A 21,374-nucleotide genomic window follows, 5' to 3' on the forward strand; every position below is an offset into this window, starting at 1 on the left:
ATGTGCAATACCTAATTTTGTGCAACCAAGGCCTAGGGCTGCATCTGAATTTTAACATAATGGAAGAATGACCATAATAACCATTGCCCCTCACATCTTTTCCATTCTAGTGCACCTTTTAAGAATTTTGTGGACATCTGTACTCAACTCCGTTCTCCATAGTTATTTTGTGCCAGTTTTCCTCTATTGTTAATTAATTCAGCTCCCTACCCGTTTCACAATTCTTATTAAACTGCTGGCAATGCTTCAAAGTACTATTTAATATTGTCCTTATACAAAGAATTGTCGGTTATTGTTCAGCTGTTTCTTAAAGTAGAATAGCTGATAATGAGCCCAATAATAAATGAAAAACCATAGTTTCATCTCATTTATTTTGAATCCAATGCTGCATTGCTCGGGGAATGTGTCCATCATTTATTTCCAAATTCTGTGTTGTCCATCCCATCTACAGCTCAATTGTCTACGTACATTTAGTTAAACATTTTTCACACCACATCCACGTTTCTCATATGAATTATGCCACACAAGTTTTGTTTTACAATTTCTCATTATGTTTTCTCTATCAATAAACAGAAATTACGGTAACATTTTAATTTAAAATCATACATACCTTCCATCTGGGGTCTAATGTGATTGAAAATCTTGTATTTTTGTCCCATATCACAGTTATCCCATTGGAAAATGTTATGACTAAGTAAAGTCCAACGTTGTGAATTGTATATAAATTTTCCGTGCACTGGTTTTTGCCAAGGGATACTTCACTCACTCTATTGCCACTCAACAGAATTATTTCTTTATCCTATAAGAATATATTTGAAAATACATTGATTTATAACATGCTGAATAAACTAAATTAAATCATTGCAAGGATCCATTTGGATGCTTTATTTTAAAACGCCATCTTACGCATTCTAATTGTTATAAATCAAAGCGCATATACCTCAAATATGATTCTGATGTTTCTTGAACATGTCACTCCATTTTCACAGCAGGGAACACTCTCGGTCAGTATTTGGAATGTGCCAATCTCTCGCACACATCGGTCCTAAAATTAAGATAACTCGAATAATTTTGTGCAGCATAATTTTAACCAATCATAATCTGGCATGGCAGAGCCAGCTCAATAATTACAGTATAATTTATAGTTCATCAAGATTTATATATATTTTCATTATCCTCTGAGCTCAAGAAAATATAAGGACAAAGGAAGGGGAAAAGACAAGGTCATAATAACAGCTCTTGAAACCCTTAGCACCAAGTGATAGTTGACACTTTCAAAAGCATTTTTGGTTTGCTGAAGAACTATTCATACTATAGAATCTCAGATCATTTAATCTGATTAATACATTTTGTTCATTGTTACCTTCTCATTTATATCTCAGAAGCTATATCAGAGATTTCAGATTACACTCAAAACCATTCTTGCTGATTGTGTCTGAGACAATTTTTACTTTAAAACATGCGATCTAATATGCTGCTTCATGTTTAGAATGCCATCTGTCATAATTTTGAAGTGTGAAATTCTTTGAGTGATTGAACAAGCAAATGTGTGAACAATTCCAGTTACACACATGTATTACTCCCTCTCCTCCAACAGCCATCAATAACAACAACCAAAGGCCGACCAAATGTCAAAAGTAGTTGCTAGGACCAACCCATTTTGAATGAACACGTTATGCTTTAGAGAAATTTTTAATAAATACTTCAGTAAAATATTTTAAATACTGATTACAATCATTATATCAATTAACAATAATCTTTTGCATGTCTGCCTAAACTTAGAAAGAATGTAAAGATTTTGAATTTAAGTATTATCATATATGTTTACAACTAAAGGAAAAAGACAAAAAATGCACATTGAATATGACGTTCTCAATCTTACCTCAACAAAGATATATTCACAGTTGCCATCAAAAGTGTATCGCTTTCCATCAAAGGTGATGTAATGTCCATCTCCATAAACATGGCATGTCTTTGGACATGGATCATTGGTACATTCCCATGTGCCAATTTTGCATGTGCTACAATAGAGAAGATATAATAATATCTACAATTCTATACAGTTAAGGGCTGTTATTTTGTTTGACATTTGTCTAAGCTCACCACTTATTGCAGTCCCTTTTGATTGTTTCTCCAGCCCCAAAGGTTTCACCTCCAAATACACAAGGACACTGAGGTGGTGCAATGCATCTTCCACTGGAATCTTCCACCAAACCGTCAGGGCAGACACAGCCCGGGATACATGGGTTTGGCTTTATAAAGGAGAAAACATTGTAAAATTGGCAGAATTGGCATTAAGATCTATGCTAGGACAGCATGTATGCGTAATCATCACATAGTTAAAATATACCCTGCAGTCCTATATGCTTCTGAGACTTGGACTACCAGCAACAGGTATCTTAAGGCAAAGGATAAAATACTACCTATGCTATTTCAGAAAAAGCTATGGAATACAGCCTCAAATCAGCATTAATGTTCCCGAAGTGGAGATGGTTGAATGCTTAAAATTCCTAGGTATGAATATCACCAACAATTTGTCCTGGATCAGCCCTATTGAAGCTATGGGTAAAAAAGTACATTGATGAATCTAGTAGGTGATAGGTTGAACCAGAAAAGGATAGGTTGAACCAGAAGAGCACATTGAGGATCTAGTAGGTGAAAGGTTGAACCACAAGAGGGGTGAAATGATAAGCAGATGGAACCAGATTAGGGAGCATAGGGAATGGAAGAAAGAGGTGAACAGAGAACTTGAGAGGGTTGGTGGGGATTAGAAAATAATATAGGGTGTCAGAGTTATCTGAGAATGGAAAATTCAATGTTCACACTTTTGGGCATAAGCTAACAAAGCAGAATCTGAGGTATTGTTCTTCTAGTTAGCACTTGGCCTCACTGTGGCAATGAAGAAGGCTGAAGGCAGGCAGGACAGTATTGGGATGGGGAGGAAAGTTCAATAGACATCCAACTGGAAACTCAGGATGACTGTTGAGGACAGTGCACATGCTCTGTAAAACAGTTACCTAATCTACACTTTTTCTCGACAATACAGAGCAGGTTACATCACAAGCATTGAATCCATTATCCATTTTATAGATTGAGTGACATAGATACCCATAGAATGTGACAAGACATGTATGGTATAAAGCTACAAAGTGAAGGCGGGTAGTATCGCTGGCAACAATGGGTCCCTTCCCGACTAACTCAATGCATCTACACCCGCTTTGAACAGTCACATTAAAGCTACAGGCAAAAAAGCACACAGATGCCCACACTTTCTCAGATGACTAAGAAATTTTAACATGCTCCAACAACTTTCCTTCTACAGATGCACAGTAGAAAGCATCCTAACTTAGTTGCCTCACAGTCTGGTTGAGCAAGACCAAAAGAAATTGCAGAGTTGTGATGAAGCACAACTCACTGTAATCTCTCTGATGTAGTCCATCACACAAACTAGTCTCTCAACTATCAACCCCATCAGCACTTAAACTATAGACAATAGACATTACACCGTAGGTGCAGGAGTAGGCCATTCAGCCCTTCGATCCAGCACCATCCTTCATTGTGATCATGGCTGATCATCCCCAATCAGTACCCCATTTCTGCCTTCTCCCCATATCCCCTGACTCCGCTATCTTTAAGAGCTCTATCTAGCTCTCTTTTGAAAGTATCCAGTAAACACGGCCTCCACCGCCCTCTGAGGCAGAGAATTCCACAGACTCACAACTCTCTGTGAGAAAAAGTGTTTCCTCGTCTCCGTTGTAAATGGCTTACCCCTTATTCTTGAACTGTGGCCCCGGGTTCTGGACTCCCCCAACATTGGGAACATGTTTCTGCCTCTAGCATGTCCAAACCCTTAATAATCTTATATGTTTTAATAAGATATCCTCTCATCCTACCAAACTCCAGAGCATACAAGCCCAGCTACTCGATTCTCTCAGCATATGACAGTCCCGTCATCCCGGGAATTAACCTTGTAAATCTACTCTGCACTCCCTCAATAGCAAGAATGTTCTTCCTTAAAGTAGGGGACCAAAACTGCACACAATGCTCCAGGTGTGGTCTCATTGCGGCCCTATACAACTGCAGAAGGACCTCTTTGCTCCTATACTCAACTCCTCTTGTTATGAACACACCATTCGCTTTCTTCACTGCCTGCTGTACCTGCATGCTTGCTTTCATTGACTGATGAACAAGGACCCCCAGATCCCGTTATACTTCTGTTGTTTCAGGAAAGAAGTCAACAAAATTGTAAATCATTTATAGCTCAGTCATTCCCTCTTCTCCCTTGCCCCTTTGGGCAGAAGGTGCAAAATCTTGAAAGCACATACCATCAGGTTCAGATACAGATTCTTCCCCATGGCCAGTGGACTACTGCACAATCCTCCTATAAGCTAAAGTGTAGTCCCAATCTTCCAACCTATCTCATTGCAAATCTTGAACTTTTTCTCTGTGACTGTAGCGCTATAATACTGTAACACTATATTCAGCTCTGCTATTTTTTCTTTGTACTACCAGTTGTGCTTGTGTATGGCTTAATTATACTTGTACAGAATTCGACATTAGCGCTTAAACCAAGCTTTTCACTGTATCTCAGTGCATATAACAATAATAAACCAATACGAATACCAATGCCAAATTTGCTGTTCGGACTACAGAACCAACATCATTGTCATCTCCCAGGATACGCTCCCAGTATTGAGGCCCTGCTTATTTTTAGGTGGTTACTATGGTCAGGCCTCAACATTCATATGCCTGCTGACTTTCATATGCCTAGTACTTTTCCAAGCTCTGCATGGGAACAATTTACCAGGAAGACATAGGAAAAGATCTGAGGAGGTGCTCAAATGCACCTTGGAGAAATGCAGCAATCTTACTGATTCTTGGGACTCTCTGGCCTGTGACCGCTCAATGTGGGGAAAAAGCATTGCGGATGATATGGAAAACGTTGAGGTCATGTATCAGGAAAATAGCGTCACTGTGATGCAAGAAATAGATCACTTAAACTACCCTTGCCCTGTCAGTCAACATCTGCCCATCTGTGAAAGAATATGTGATTCCCACAAGGCCTCATTGGCCATTTCAAAACCCATAAACCAAAATAGAATGAAATCACGCTTGATCTTGAGGGACTGCCTAAGAAAAAGAATAATAGAATGGATCACCATTTGTGTCATGACAGACACCTATTAAACTAAAGTATGTTGAGATTCATGACTCCATTGGCCTTTTATTTTGAACAAATGGATCCAGAATATTGGCTCATGCTCACTTACACATGGTTTGTACAGCGTTTCACATGTCTTCTTGCATGCACCAGCAGTGACACAATTCGAAAATATTTTATTTTGTCTCGTGCAATCTAACAAAAAAAAGTGAATTATTTTTTAATGCAACCATAGTGCATTCATTTAATTCCAAAGTTAAATTGTGTGCTTCAGTTGTTTAAATAGATTAAAAATTGTTTACCTCGTATGATTGGTGGAATTGTTGCATGAGGGCACGAAATCTCTCCATTGAGACATAAACTAAGAGAAAAAGCATACTTCTTATTTTATAGTTGCAAGTACTTTAATCCAAAATGTACAGAGCAAATTGTAAAGCACTTACCATTGCGTTCCACTTAAAGTAAGACTTTGTCCGGGTGGCAGAAATAAACCATCAACATAACAAGGGCATTCTGATCTGCTCACGCATGCTTTCTCATCATTCATGTACTTTCCCTCAGGACAGCCGCAACCATCAACTGGAACATCTTGAAGCTCACATGTGAAATCAGGATTTGACAGAAACCTGCACATACGGTTACAGGCTCTCATATCGTGATGAAAAATCTGTGTTATTGGGCAATTTACTCCTAAAAAGGAAAAACATTCCATTAAGCCATTTAATTTTTGCTATAACAATGATTGAACACTAGTAATTGCATGGCTAATTGCTCAAGACGTTCAATTGGCAAAGGTATCCTGAAATAATTTTCGGACTGCAGATTACTATGCTTATTTCAAACAATTGGGGAAAAAAACACGTTTTACATTTCTAAGATAAGACTCGGCTCTTTGAAAAAATTCACCAAACATCACATTTAGCATTCTTATTTGTTAGAACATATATCATGGAACAATGCAGTACATGGACAGGTCTTTCAGCCCACAATATCTGTGCCAAACATGATGCCAATTATTGGTTATTTGTATATCAAAAAGCCTCTTAAACGTCACAATCGTATCTGCTTCTATCCCTGGCAGTATCCTCCAAGAATCTAACACTCTGTGTATAAGACTTGCTCCGAACATCTCCTTTAAACTTTCCCCCTCTGATCTTAAAGTTATGCTTTCTATGACTTGACAGTTCCATCATTGGAAAAAGAATCTGACTGTCCATGCCTCGCATAATTTTATGAATTTCAATCAGGTCCCCCCTCAGCCCCTGACACTCCAGAGTCTTAGAGTCACAGAGCACAGAAACAGGACCAACTACCATGCTGACCAAGATGCGTCAAAGTAGTTATTCTCATTAGTCTGTCCTTGACCCATATACCTCAAAATCTTCCTGTCCATATGCGTATCCAAATGCCTTTAAATGTTGTTATTGTATCTGCCTCACTACTTCCATAAATGTTCCTTTAAAGTAACACCCTCTGTGTGGAAAAAGTTGTCCCTCACGTTCCTATTATACCTTTCCCCTCTCACATTAAACCTAACCCTCTGGTTCTTGGTTCGCCAACTCTGGGAAAAAGACCGTGTCCATTCACCCTATCTATGTCCCTCATGATTTTATACACCACTGTAAGATCACCCCCCAGTCTCCACGGAATAAAGTTCTAGCATGCCCAACCTCTCTCTATAACTCAGACTCTCAAGTCCTGGCAGCATCCTCATAAATATTTTCTTCACTCTTTCCACTTAATGGCATCTTCCCTTTAGCAGGAACTGAACACAATACTCCAAGTGCATCCTCACCAACATCTTGCACAAGTGTAACATAACACCCCATCTTCTTTACTCTTTACTCATTGCCCTCATTGATGAAGGCTAGCATGCTAAAAGCCTTCTTCATCACTCTGTCCACCTGTGACATCACTTTCAGGGAGCTATGTGCTTTTAATCCTCATTGACCTTCTTGGTTACTTCTTCAAAAATATACAATCAAATTTCATGTCTTCTGGCATCTCACTTGTGGCTAATGATGAACCACACATCTTATCCAGGGAGCTGCGATTTCTTCTTTACCTTCCTACAGTGTTTTTGATTATATCTGATCAGACCCCAGTGATTAATCTATCTTCATACATTTTAAAATGTCCAACAATTCCTCTAATGAAATGCAGTGGAACCCGAAGACATCCTTTGTGAGTTCATTGGTCTCCATTTTTTTCTTCACAGTAAAAACAGAGTAGAAATATTCACTGAGGACCTCGCTGATCTCCTGCAGCTCCAAACATAGATTCCCTTTTGGTCTTTGAAAGGCCCTATTCTCTCCCTAGTTATTCTAATATACTTAGAAAATCTCCTTGAATCCCACTTGAACATCTCTGCCATTGTTCAATGGTGTCCACTTCTTAATACACTGCTCTGCACAAATTATTTCATGTTTCTACAAGATTATCTTATTCGTGATTAAATCAATTAAATCAAGACAAACTGGTAACAGAAAATGTAATGCTGTATTTATCCCACAGTGCAATAGAGTCTAAACAAAGTTAACTATCAGTTACATTTGGAATTTCCTTCCCGAAAAGTCAATGGATACTGGGACAATGGAGCTCGCAAGTGTAAAGTTGATAAATATTTCCAAGGAAAGGGCTTCAAGAGTTGCCACACTGTACGACTCTATGATTATCTCCACCCATCTGCTAATCATCCTCCCCCCCCCCCCCAACTGTATCTTTGCACCACCCCAACCTCCATTCCGCAGCTTTCTCCCACCTACTTCATCAATCTGAAGATGGGTCCCAACCCAAAATGTCTCCTGTCCCTTCCCTTCACAGATGCTGTCTGACCCACTGAGGTCCGCCAGCAATTTGCCAGCATCTGCAATCTCTTGTGTCTCAATAACTGAATGGTCACCTCCCACTCTTAGTAGTCTTCTATCCATTTTATTTCTGTAATTATAATGTAACATATAATGAAAAAACACATACTGCACACTGATCCTCTCCAGTTCCTCACGATGACACCCTTCGCAGCACAAGCATGGGCATATGCTCCGATTGTAGCACATACACAGTCATTGACCTTCTCACAGTTACATGAGGCAGCTTTACACATCTAAAACACAAAACACATTTGTTACAATTTTAAATATCTCCATTATTGATACCATGATTACTTTATAAACATCGCAATGGAGCAGGCATTTACATTTTAATATATTTCCAAAAAATTGATTCCATCCATAGGCCATAATTTTTACACAAATTATTTAAAAAAAGTCAACTTAGGTTCTTGTACAATTCTAGTAATTCTTCTACTCATATTATCTTTTTCATAGGTAGTGTTTTGTATCAGAATGATTGTTAGCACAATCTGATTCTAAGCCTTCTAACAAAGCAATTTTGATGTAATCTCAATTGTAATTCTGTACTTTATTTGAAACAAAAACAAGGATAAGATCTCCATGGATTTATTTTAATTGACATGCCTCAGATTTGGGACCATAAACAAAATCTTATTTAAATGATATGGACCTTGTTTAATTAAAAGTCATTTCCCAAGAAGTATTGAGGTGGTAGCTTGATTGTCACAGGTCAAATAGTGTTAACACTGCTTTCCAAGGGAACCACTGACTATCATCCAATCAAAATATCTTGGAGATCCAGGCAGATGCCAGGAAATTGGAAAGGTGTTCAGAAGATCACGTGCATCTGATTATCTGCATCATTGACCTCAGTACTGGGGCAGTAACTTGCTAAGGGGAGACCAGATACAATGTACCTATTACTCAGTGTGTAGGAAAGAACTGCAGATGCTGATTTATATCGAAGGTAGATACAAATGCTGGAGTAACTCAGCGGAACAGGCAGAATCTTTGGAGAGAAGGAATGGGTGACGTTGCGGGTCGATACCCTTCTTCAGACTCTGAAGAAGGATCTCGACCTGAAACATCACCCATTTCTTCTCTCCAGAGATGCTGCCTGTCCCGCTGAGTTACTCCAGCATTTTGTGTGTACCGATTACTCAGCTTTACTGTATGTCGGCTCTATTTAAACTTAAGAAACGGGTCACTTATCCAATCCGCTACATTCACAAAGGTGGATGGGGACCATGGGCTGCAAGTAAAGATAGTGGACCAGGTCCAGGATGATCTGGCTGAACATATTATCATTTGCGGAAATATGTTTACAATTCTGACTTACTTCATAATACTTGTTAAATTCTACAGTAGAATGACACTTGGAGAAAGCTCCTGTAGGGTTTTTTAACTGGGCACAATGTTCTTTTGCAAAGATTTCTGCAACACAAACATAAGTTATAAATACATAAAATATGAATTATCTATTGAACTATTAGCCAGAATTATACAAACAGGCATGCAAAGCATTTGTATGTTACTCATGTACCAACTGACTTTGATTAGAGGAAATTATGAGTGTTTGACAAGATTCACATGCATAGGCCCTAATTTGGCCCGCAAATATCCACATTTTGCTGAATTCTCCTTGACATTGGTCCCTTATTCAGTTACTCCGGTTCCTATCACTTAGTATGGACAATATTGTTCTCACTTTGGCCAGCTTCAATTTGAAACAAGAAGTTTACTTTCATAGATTTCAATGGAGGACAATTGCGGAGGATTAAGTTAAAAAACATATTATTCAAAACTTTTAAAAACTTGTTTGGCAACCTCAACTACCAAATTACTCAAATCTGTCAACATTATTTTAGCTATCTAATTGCTGGGTCATGTTCTTGCCCGCGAGCATCCCCACCCCCAATTATGTCATAGAAGTTACTACCATTGCACAAGGCCCTCTGGTGAAAGGGTGAGCTTCAGTATCACTATTGGTCACAACATTTGGCTCATTAATGTTAGGCTTCATTTGTTGGAACACAAGAACAGACTATTAAGGAGCTCATACTCTGGAGTATGCTAACCCAATGCTAACTTCCATTGTCAGCTCAGTCTAGCAATCCTTGAACCACAAAGGTTAGGCCTAGGTAAGCTTGAACAAGAGTTGTTTCAGAAATGTTATGGTTTATAGGAAACCCAGGAAATTCCTACTTAGTAAAACTGTGCTCAGACTGTTAATAAATACTGACATCACATTGACCTATATCAGAGGCATAACATGCATGATTTATTTTAAATCATGTTGCAAGAAGGAAAATAAATTAAATTTAAGGACAACATTGGAAATAAAGGTAAATCTTCTGACATTTTATGTGTAATAAACCAGTTTATTTTGCTCTTTTAATTTCATTGATCTGGATCTGTGATCTGGAAATTACATAAAGCACATGATTGAAGGTGACCCCTTCCAGTTTACATTTGGATTTTTTTCTCCAAATTTATAGGAAGCTGGTGCTCTGGCTTCAGTGATCATTAAACGAGGGCAATTTCCACCTTTCGTTCTTTCAGAACAATATTTTAACCCGAAATATCTACTGGGCACATAATAGATCTGCTTTCTCTGATTGTTTCTTAAGCCCGAGTTTCTCAATATTGTCTATTTTTGATATTTTCTCCAAAACAATAATGACAATTTATCTTTAAATTCTGAATCTTCCATAAATGTTTGCTTTCCAGCGTCCCAGCTTCATTTTTTTTAATTAGAGGAAATCAGTTTTCAGTCAGCTTAAAACTTTATCTGTACACTGTGGATGGCTTGATTGTAATCATGTATCATCTTTCCTTTGACTGGATAGCACACAACAAAAGCTTTTCATTGTACCTCAGTGCATATGACAATAATAAACTAAACTCTCAGAGCCTTATGCATAGGTATCTAGATCTATTTTTATTGTATGATAACATAGGCAGAAATTGGAGTTGTGAGACGGTGGGGTCACGTTTTTTTGTTGCAAGTACCGTATACTGTATTCTGGAGTATTAACATTCAAATGAAAATTGCTGCTTGACCAGTTTAGTCACACAATGTTTTGCCATTAAAACGTACCATTTTCTGAACTGACACATGTGGGATTTACTCTTGGTGAAGGGCATCCCTCCGTGTCTTTCCACGAATCAGCAAATGTAAAGTAAGTGTTTTCCAACATGCCATAGGCAGATAGAAAGTCATCGTCTGCACGAGCATTGAAGGTGCCACATAAACCTGCAGGAAGTAACAATTCAGGTCAACACAAGAGAGCAGTTATGTTTTATGTAATATGTTCTGAGAGAAGAATGAAATTAAAACATCATCTCAATAGTAATCCACAGATTATTATATTGTTGAAAAGATTATTTTTTCCAAAGCAGCCACATTAACATGACTTTGGGTTGGGAGGTTGACAAATTCATGCTTCAAGTAGTTCAACACTCTACCTGATTTTATTTTGAAGTAAAATCAATAAGATGTATTATTGGGAAATAGAGCAGTATACAGTCTATCCAATTTTCCTGGTTTCTTGATAAGCAGGTCATCTGAAAGTTATTGACAGCCTGTTTATGGGAATCTTCAGTGAGACTTTTCACTTCTCGTGTTTAAACTACCACGTAATAGATTTCTGAGATGCAGGACATCATTTAGAGCTATTGCCTCAAATTGCCAGAGATCCCCGTTCGATCCTGATCTGTGTTTGTTGAGTTTGCATGTTCTTCTTGTGACTGTATGACCATAAGACATTGGAGTAGAATTAGGCTATTTAGCCCGTTGAGTCTACTGTACCATTCAATCATGGCTGATCTATTTTTTCCTCTCAAACCCCATTCACCTGCCTTCTTCCCATAACCTTTGATGCCCTTCCTAATCAAGAACCTATCAATCTCTGCTGTAAAAATACCCAATGTCTTGGCCTCCACTGGCCGTCTATGGCAGCTAATTCCACAGATTTACCATCCCCAAGCTAAATAAAATACTTGTTATCTCTATTCTAAACATACATCCTTTATTTTGATGCTGTTCCTTCAGGTTATAGGCTCTCCCATCATTTTCCCATCCACTTTATCTAGGTCTTTCATTATCTGGTAGGTTTCAATGAATTCCTCTCAACCTTCTAAACCCCAGCGAGTACATGCCGAGAGCCTTCAAATGTTTATGTTAATCCAATCATTCCCGGGATCATTCACCTAAAACTCCTCTGGTCCCTTTCCAAAACAAGCACATCCCTCCCCACATATAGGGTACAAAACGGCTCACAATATTCCAAATGTGGCCTCACCAGCACCTTGTAAAGCCTCAGCATTACATCTTTGCTTTTGTAATCTAGTCCCCTCGAAATGACTGCTCGCATTGCAGCTGCTGTTTCTTACCACCGGCTCAACATGTAAATCAGCATTTTGGGAATCCTGCACCAACACTCCCAAGTCCCTTTGCACCTCCGATATCTAAATCCCATTTATTTAGATCCCTTTATTCCTTCTACCAAAGTGCATTATCGTACACTTTCCTACACTGTATTCCATTTGCCACTTCTTGGCCCACTCTCCCAATCTGCCCAGGTCCTTCTGCAGACTCCCTATTTCCGCCACACCAAAATACAGTATAGCTTCTCCCTGTGACCATGGTTCCTCCAGGTTCTCCTATTTCCTTCCATATCCAAAAGACGTGCAAATAGTCAGTTGATTGGCCTCTAAAATTGCCTCAAATGTGTAGGGATTGGATGAAAAATTGGGATGACATAGAACTAGTGTAATCAGAGATGTTCGGCTTTGTCTCAGTGGACAAAGGGCCTGGTTCCATGCTGCATCTCTAAATCTCAAACATGGAACAATTCCAGATCCTATTCTAATAAAATAAGGTCTGATGCTTTTATATAGATCAGAGGAAGGCTTTACAAAAGCAACTGACCCCTGGGTTACAGACAGTGAAGCTACGTGCTTGTTAAATATGTGCACCAATCTCTATCAATAGCAAGGGAATCAATATTAGATTTTTTTCAGAAAGAGCTGATGCAGGGGCTGAAATTCAAAACCCTGAAGCTATTGTTTCCTCATAAATACTGCATTCAATATAAAGTTCAAAATTTCCCACCTAAACCTATATATGAATCAAAATATATTGGTTTTGAAATTATTTTGTTTATTGCAATCTTTATGCATACTATGTGGCAAATTACATTACAAAACCAATTGCTGAGCAGGATCGTGGGCGAATTATATCCATTACAAATTTTTGATTTTTCTTTCGGGTCATCCATGTGCATTATGTATAGAGTGTCCTCGGATGCACAGGAGTAGCTAATGATCCATCTGCACAAATTCACTTTGTCAAGTTGGGGCCACTTGTAGTTTTTTTCTATGAATGTCAGAACCAATGATAGTTTATGGGGACCTGCCTGACAGGACCCAGTCCGTGCAATCCAACCCAAACTTCAGCACCCATTAATGAAGACATCCCAACCCCACCATTGTGGTTCTAATCATTGAGTCATACAGCATGGAAACAAGCCTTTTGGCCCAACATATATTTTAAATCCTTTGACACTGAACAACCAAGTGGAAGACATCAGCAATGTGCCAGAAATTCAAGAGAATCAGGGGCAGAAATGAATGTAGTCGCTATTCCTGAGGAGAAGGTACTTAGGAAGCTGAAAGGTCTGAAGGTGATTAAGTCACCTGGACCAGATGGGCTACACCCCAGAGTTCTGAAAGAGGTAGCTGTAGTGAATGTGGATTCGATTTTTCAAGAACCACTAGTGAGGAATGATTGCAGAGGACTGGAAAATCGAAAATGTAACTCCACCGTTTAAGAAGGGAGCGATCAAAAGGAAGGAAATAATAGTCCATTTAGTCTGACATCTGTGGTTGGTAACATTTTTTAGGTTTTGGGGTACTTGGAAGCACATGATAAATAAAAGGATGTTTCCAGTAATGGGAGAAGCGAGAACCAGAAGGTAGTCTCAGAATAAAGTAATGTATCTACAGTGGAGATGAAGAGAAAAGAGAATGAAATTGAGAGGGAAAAATCGATCAGCCATGATTAAATGGCAGTTGACTCAATGGGCTGAATGGCTTAATTCTGCTCCTGTGTCTAATGACTGGTACTCTTTTTGGAGCAAAAGAGGCTGACGGGTGACCATGCCAAGGTGTACAAAGCTATGAGCGACATGGGTAAAGTGAACATTAGTAGTCTTTTTCTCATGGTGGAAAATTTTAAACTTTGGGAAGAGATTTAAGAGGGGCCTCATGGAAACCTTTATCACTCAGAGGGTAGTCCATATATAGTTTAGTTTAGTTGAGAGATACAGCTTCGGATCATCGAATCTGCACCAACCAGTGATCAACTATACAGCAATTCTAACGGACACACTACGGACAATGTACAGAAGCCAATTAACCTACAAGCCTGCACGTCTTTGTAATGTGGGAGGAAACCGGAGCACCTGGAGAAAGGCTACGTGGTCACATGGAGAAGGTACAATCTCCATGCAGACAGCACCCATAGTCGGGGTTGAACCCGAGATTTTGGTGCTGCAAGACAGCAACTCTATCCCTACACCACTATGCTGCCCCAATGGAACGTGTTTCCAGAGAAAGCTACAGAAGCAGATACAATTTTGACTTTTAAGACAGATATATGGATGGGAATTTAGAGGGTTATGGGCAAGTATGGATAAATGCAGGCAAATAGGACTAGGCCAGTATGCCAACTTGGTTGGTATGATGGGTTAAAGGGCCTGTTCCTGTGTTGTGCACCTCTAAGACCCTATTGGTTCTGAGTGAATGCAACTTTAATACTAGATAGATTGACGTTTAAATATTTTCCTTATTCGGCCGATGAACAAAGTCAAACAAGCAAATAAACTAAGGAGACAAAGTGTGTTGATGAAGAATGCGATTGGGACATTGTTCCAGAAAGAGCAAAAGTGACTGAGAAGTATAAAATAGCAAGTGAAACAGAGCACTGTTTTTCAGCAAATGTCTGGTGACCATCTCATAACACTGTTCGTAATCGATAATTTTTGTTCCCACAGATTTGTATAATTAGTCGTACCTTTTGTACTTCCCTCAGCACCTCTGGGCAGTGAGATGTAAAGTTGCATGATGGGAAGTATCTGTATTTGCATCCTCAGTCCAGACACGGCATGGAAATGAATGTAATGTGATGACTGTTGATATATTATTAAATCACCTGACAAAAAAATTGTATAGGTTAAGTACACTTTAACTATTGTCCGTTTAATTGTATAATAGGTTGTTTGGTTAATTGAAAGAAAACTATTTACCGTTTCTGAAAGGCAATCCCATCATATTTCCATTTTGAGTAAAAATACCATTCATATTGATTGTGTAAGTGTTCTGGAATGGAACAAAAAATGTTTGTAAAACTTATCTGAAAAAGTAACTCAAACATAAAGTTCCTGAATGAAAAAAAAAATCACAGAATTGTACCTGGTACATGATGAATGCAACTTGTTGTAAACATGTCTGTTCATATGCTGCCTGACAAGGATGTATTTGAATTTTTACTGACCAGTCCCGTGTCTGAAAAGCAATTTGAAATCCAAAACTCAGAAATGAATTTCCTGGGCATGCTAGGTAATAGATACAAAGTGCATCTTAATAATAATAATAATAATAATAATAGTAATAATAATAATAAATACTTTATTGATCCCCTCAGGGAAATTCAGATGTCCAGAAGCCCCCAACCAACAAACCCACAGATTCAATTCAGATCTTTGAAAAATTAAACAAGAATGATTAAAATTTGTTGACAAGGCAAAAGCTTACGTACAACTACTGCATAGTATGAACAATCTCCGATCAAGTTATATTGTGTGCCATCAAATGTTGTTATATGTGTCCCTCCTACAATGCTGCATGTTGCAGCACAGTTAAGGTCGGTACATTCCCACATTCCATCTCCGCAGGTGCTAAAATCATAAGGAAATGTATTTATAGCACATTATCTTTGCTGTAATGTTCAAATATTAATTTACAGATATGCTTTTGATTTATGTCATTACCATGATAGGCAGGAAGAATTTCTTATTTCTCCAGAGCTATAAAGGTTTCCGTCATATTCACAAGGACAATCCATCTGTCTGACGCACCTGTTATTACCTCTTAGGTTATCAAGAACAGTACCTGAAGAACAATGAAATAAATGCCTCAGTTCATCTGTTCAAAGCAAAACAGTCTGTAACTTTCATGTGAAGATTATGAAAAGTTTTCTGAAGGACAGTTAACGTTCCCAGAGAAGTGAGATTCCTCCTGCCCGCGGCACAGAAGGGAAAAACAAGAACGGACCCAGCGGCCTCCGCGAAAAACCGATGGCTCTTCAAGGACGGCGGCCTACGTGAACGAAGACCTGTTGGGCTGCCCGCGGCCAGAAGCGGTGACAAGTCTGGTTCACCACTGCGAAGAAGGACCCAGCAAGCAGCTGCCTACACGGGGAAGCTTGAAAGCCCGAAGACCAGAGAGTTGAGGAGAGAGCCGCTGGTAAAAAACTATTGGTGGACTGTACACTCCCACACTCGTCATATTTCCAAAAATTACAAATTCTTTAAGAAAACTGTCCATCATATGGACAACTGGTCAGCATTGGTTTTAGTACTTTCTTTTACAATGATACTAACGATGAAATGTGTAACTTTCTGTCAAAAAACAATGTAATTTGTCTGGAAATTAACTGTTGAAATATTTATCTTGTCAAAGGTTTTTAAAGGATATCTTTGCTGTGCTTTATCATACTCCAAATATTCAAACATCAAATGGTCCTTCTTTAATAGATTATTGCAAAAAGGAATTGAGAAAGTCAGACTTTCAGTTAAATGAGCACTTTCATTCCCAAAATAATAATGCAGTTGTGTTGAACACAGGCATTGACTGCAGCTGGAAGCTCTGAAGGGAGCTGATAATTATCAGCCATTCACAACTCAGTTTGTCTCTGAATTCTTGTCCTTCAAAATGTAGATGTACTCCCATAAGTCCAGACGCATTGAGCATCCAGCTCCCAGCCTGACAGCAGGTACGTTTGGCAAATGAACAGCAACTCACAACCCCTGTAGACAAAGCTAAATTCAGGTAAGTGCTTGTGTTCTTGTTATTCAAAACATAAAACTTTTTGTTAAATGCTTTTAAATTACATTTCCTTATTCATTTATCATATTATTTTGAATAAATATTTGAACATTTTGAGTTTTGAGCATGTTCACATTTTGAACATTTTTTTGGAACATCTAGTGGGGTAATTTTGAAATTTAGCTGAATTATCAGATAAATTAAAAAACAGTTAAATAGCCAATGACAGCCCACAAAACTATCATGGTGTTCTGAGGATGAAGCCTTTGGATTGTAGCCTGAGAACTACTGGACTTTTAAAGCCTGTTTCACCATGTCAGGTGCCTTTCGGGTGCAGAGGGTGGCTCTGCATCTGTAAAAAGTGCACACGTGTTGAGTTTGTGGACATGGTCCAGAATGGTCTGCTCCATTATATTCAATAAAATGCTTGATAAAAGTTCTTTGGACCATAAGTAACTGTTAAATATCATTACCTGCTGGACAACTACATGTATTAATACATTGATCACACTGCTGTTGAGAATATGGATCAGTGCAGGTAGGCATACAGGCAGGACCACACTCTTGGTAAACCTGATTCCCTGGACAGGTAGGTCGTGCTGAAAGAAAAGATTTGTTGATTTGATAATTAGACGTGCTTAGTGCAGTTAAGCAAAGGAGATAATTAGCAAAATCTTGTTGAAACAAGGAATCCATTACACTTCAAAGGAGTTTAATTCAGGTTTTGACTGTCCAATACAGAGTAACTTACTGCATTGGTGCAAATCTCTCCATGCATTCCAAATCGATGGATTTACATGTGCACATTGCTTTGATGCTCTTCCAAAGCTGGCACAATGACAGTCGGGTGCTCCTCCACAAGCGCAACTATCCAGTCGACACATGTTTATGAAATTATCGTTGATGGCATCAGAAGAACACGACTTGAAAAACTTTGGGATTTCTAAACAGATCTGAGCATAAAAATAAATTATTTTGCTTAAAATCTACTTTCCATACATTAGGTAAGCAGGAGAAAGAAATAAGTAATATTTTCCAGTTGCAAGCATGGTCACAGGTCAGCACCAAAATCCTTCCAGTGCACCATAAATTTTTGCCTGACAAAAATGGGGAAGAGTGGAGACATACATTGGATAATAAAAACAACCATCGCATACAATCAACATAGAGTCAAAGAGTAGTACAGCATGGAAACAGGCCCTTTGGCCCAACTTCACCATGCCGACCAACATGCCCCATCTACACTAGTCCCACCTGCCTGAATTTGACCCATATCCTTTGAAATCTATCCTATCCATGCAATAGTCCAAATGTTTTTTTAACTCTGTGATTTAAAATATAAGGAGTGAACTGAAAAAGTCAAGAGGAATGGAAAGAATTGTACCAATTACTGACCCTATTAATGGACTGAGATGTTTGGAAGCACAATTATAAACAAATCAAGATATCTTAAATTAGCTGAAACCTTAATTGGAAGCGAGATTTACAAACATAGATAAAATTCAATGGAAGGGATCTGGGATCCATCAAGACCTGTTATGGGATTGAACTCTCACTGGCCATTAATGATAAGCAGAAGGGAATGATTTGTAATTTTAATATGTTTGTTACATTAACTCTTGTTTTGAGGTTGTCGAATTACAGAATTTAATAGCAATTCTTCATGAGGATATGTGCACTGGAACAAGAATTAAACAAAAATTAGGCCTTTCAAATTTGTTTTCTGTTAAATTAATTTCTTAAATATTGCTGGTGCAAGGCGACTTACGTCAGTTGTATTGCAACTAGTTTCTTCTGGGAAAGCAGTCACACAGGCACCAATTGTATCCAGGTTGGCCTGAAGGGTAAACTCCAAATCTACACCAAAAAGAATGATCCAATTATCAATTTCTGAAATATTCTATTCATGAAATTTTAAAGATCAAAGGAAAGTTTAAAAAATGATTCAGTTATAAATAGTGATACAAATAGCGTATATTTCGTTTTTACCATAAGTTGTTGGGATACTTTCATCATAAGGTCCACAAAGGCCACATAGTTTCCCACGGTATTGAACATCGACGGTTATCTAAAAATAAAAGACTGGAACTAAAAAACACAAAAATATATTCCATCACGTGAAATAGGTATTTAATTATGCGAAAATTAGACCTGTTCCCTCAAAGCAGTTTTTCATTCAACAGAATGATCTTTCTCAACACTGTATGAAAATGACATACATAAAGGAGATTTCAACTTAATCTTTAAATTATTTATAATCTGTGAACTGAATTTTTATATAGAATATTAGAAATGTTCTTCAAACTTTCTTACCGACAGTGCATCATTATAATTCCAGATGATAGATATAGTATGTTTCCTGTTCATAAAGCGTACATCTACTCCATATGGATGAATACTGATCAATTTGTCATTATATGGCAATGATACTCTACAGGGGAAAAGCAATAATGATTGAAATAGCAATTGACATTTAAAATGTTCACATACATCAACGTTCTATTTATGGCATTGGCATTATTTTAAATAATTCCACGATGTTAAAGCTGCAGTGCAGACAGAAATACGTTGAAAAAGTCGCATCTCCATCGAGGAAAGAGATAAGGTATCTCTCCATATCCCTCCCCCCCCCCCCCCCCCCCCCACATAATACAACAACTAAAAGTACACTAAAAACATACAAGTAAACACAGACCAAAACAGCAAAAGAAGAAAAAGACGAGACAGGCTGTTGGCGAGGCTGCCATGTACGGTGCCACCCGGTGTTAGAATATTTCATATATAGTGATATAGTTGATATTTATACTGAATTATTTCCACATTTGTATATTTGTTTATTCTTTATTCAAAGGCAATGGTTTCAATAAAATTCCTCAAAATAATTTGCTTTCTGTACTATTCAGCTGTGTTAAGTTAAATAGGAGCCGATATCATCACAACAACTGGTTAAAACATTTTATTAATAGCAGGGACAAAGAAATGCTGAGCATGTTCAAGGGCAGAGACCAGATGCAGTATAGGGTGGATGGCATAGGGTGGATGGCTGGCTGGAATGTAGGGCATCATCAGGTCCAGGCAATTTCCCATCCAGTTAGATAATTAGCAATTGTTAGTCATTCTGCTTACAATTAGTCATTTACATCTTACAGTATGAAAATTAATTAATATCAATACTTACATTTTGTTTTTAACCTTGATTGTATCATTTGCCACAACGATGAAAACACCTTCAATGTTTATGAAAATATGCTCCAACTTGCCATTAGCGTCACGCCGCATCTCCAAATTGAAATCTTCCGTGTCATCTTGGCAATGGCGACTCAAAATGTAGTCGCAATTTGATGTAAAATGATAAAATGCATTGGTGTATGTTTTGATCGCTCCTTGTCCCCATGTGCTGCAGGTATCTAAAGAAATGTAGAGAAATCAACCGGTCATTATTTAGTTGCCTGAATATGCTTATATGATAAATCCAGCATTGTTTTGAAATGTAATGCCATAACGTAATTGTGTATTTATATATTTGAAATGAAAAGAATAAGTATCCTGTGCAAATCTTAAGGTTTGTATGAGATGTGACCCATTCAAATCAAGCAGAAAAAAATGCTTGCATTTGACACAGTTCACATAAAACATGGGAGTAAAAAGGGTTTTCTTTCTAAATACAAATATTATTTCTTTTCAGTTCACACTGAACTTAGTTATAGTAATTTCCATAACTAATTGTGGCTACAACATTGATCAAGATCTTTTATTTTAAAGAGAACCTTCACATATCTGCATACTATGGAATTTTATGAGAAACATCTCTCCAGTTTTATGTAAACACAAATGCCACAAGTTACTTTTTCATCAAAACTGAAGAATTTATGTTGGATTGATTGATATGACTGCAAAAGATGCAAAGTCTTTAAATTATTATTTTCTCTGACTCATGCACAGTATCATCTTAATTGGTTGTTTAACATGCTAAATATTTTTCTGTGATGGCGCAGATCTAAGGAAGAAGCTGAGTTAAGGGGCTGTCCCACTGTACGAGGTAATTCAAGAGCTCTCCCGAGTTTAAAAAAAAAATCAAACTCATGGTAAGCATGTAGAATGTACGTGGCGGGAACGTCAGAGCTCGGGATATCTCTTAGCGGCTCGTAACGCTAACGGCAGGTGCTCGGGAAACGCGGTAAGCTGGTGAATACTCGTGAAGATTTTTCAACATGTTGAAAAATGTCCACGAGAGCCCCGAGTATCTACAA

At 38.1% G+C, this 21,374-nt stretch overlaps 1 protein-coding gene across 1 annotated transcript in view; it reads right to left on the bottom strand.

Moving 5' to 3' along the window:
* The window catches only part of LOC116984906 (mucin-2-like), a 50,780-nt gene that overhangs the window by 23,055 nt on the left and 6,351 nt on the right, over positions 1-21,374 (bottom strand). Inside the window, exons 3-23 of the mRNA XM_033039299.1 lie at positions 20,303-20,531; positions 19,438-19,555; positions 19,114-19,192; positions 18,893-18,981; positions 17,876-18,077; positions 17,598-17,723; positions 16,068-16,188; positions 15,836-15,974; positions 15,490-15,582; positions 15,324-15,396; positions 15,092-15,229; positions 11,114-11,269; positions 9,353-9,447; positions 8,138-8,264; positions 5,605-5,851; positions 5,464-5,522; positions 5,271-5,356; positions 2,104-2,252; positions 1,883-2,021; positions 941-1,045; positions 611-799 (exon numbers count right to left, since the gene is read on the bottom strand). Of these exons, the coding sequence (XP_032895190.1) occupies positions 611-799; positions 941-1,045; positions 1,883-2,021; positions 2,104-2,252; positions 5,271-5,356; positions 5,464-5,522; positions 5,605-5,851; positions 8,138-8,264; positions 9,353-9,447; positions 11,114-11,269; positions 15,092-15,229; positions 15,324-15,396; positions 15,490-15,582; positions 15,836-15,974; positions 16,068-16,188; positions 17,598-17,723; positions 17,876-18,077; positions 18,893-18,981; positions 19,114-19,192; positions 19,438-19,555; positions 20,303-20,531 (2,759 nt within the window). The remainder of the gene's footprint in view (positions 1-610; positions 800-940; positions 1,046-1,882; positions 2,022-2,103; positions 2,253-5,270; positions 5,357-5,463; positions 5,523-5,604; positions 5,852-8,137; positions 8,265-9,352; positions 9,448-11,113; positions 11,270-15,091; positions 15,230-15,323; positions 15,397-15,489; positions 15,583-15,835; positions 15,975-16,067; positions 16,189-17,597; positions 17,724-17,875; positions 18,078-18,892; positions 18,982-19,113; positions 19,193-19,437; positions 19,556-20,302; positions 20,532-21,374) is intronic.

Source organism: Amblyraja radiata, chromosome 21, assembly GCF_010909765.2.
Source record: "Amblyraja radiata isolate CabotCenter1 chromosome 21, sAmbRad1.1.pri, whole genome shotgun sequence".
In the NCBI taxonomy this organism is placed as follows: Eukaryota; Metazoa; Chordata; class Chondrichthyes; order Rajiformes; family Rajidae; genus Amblyraja; species Amblyraja radiata.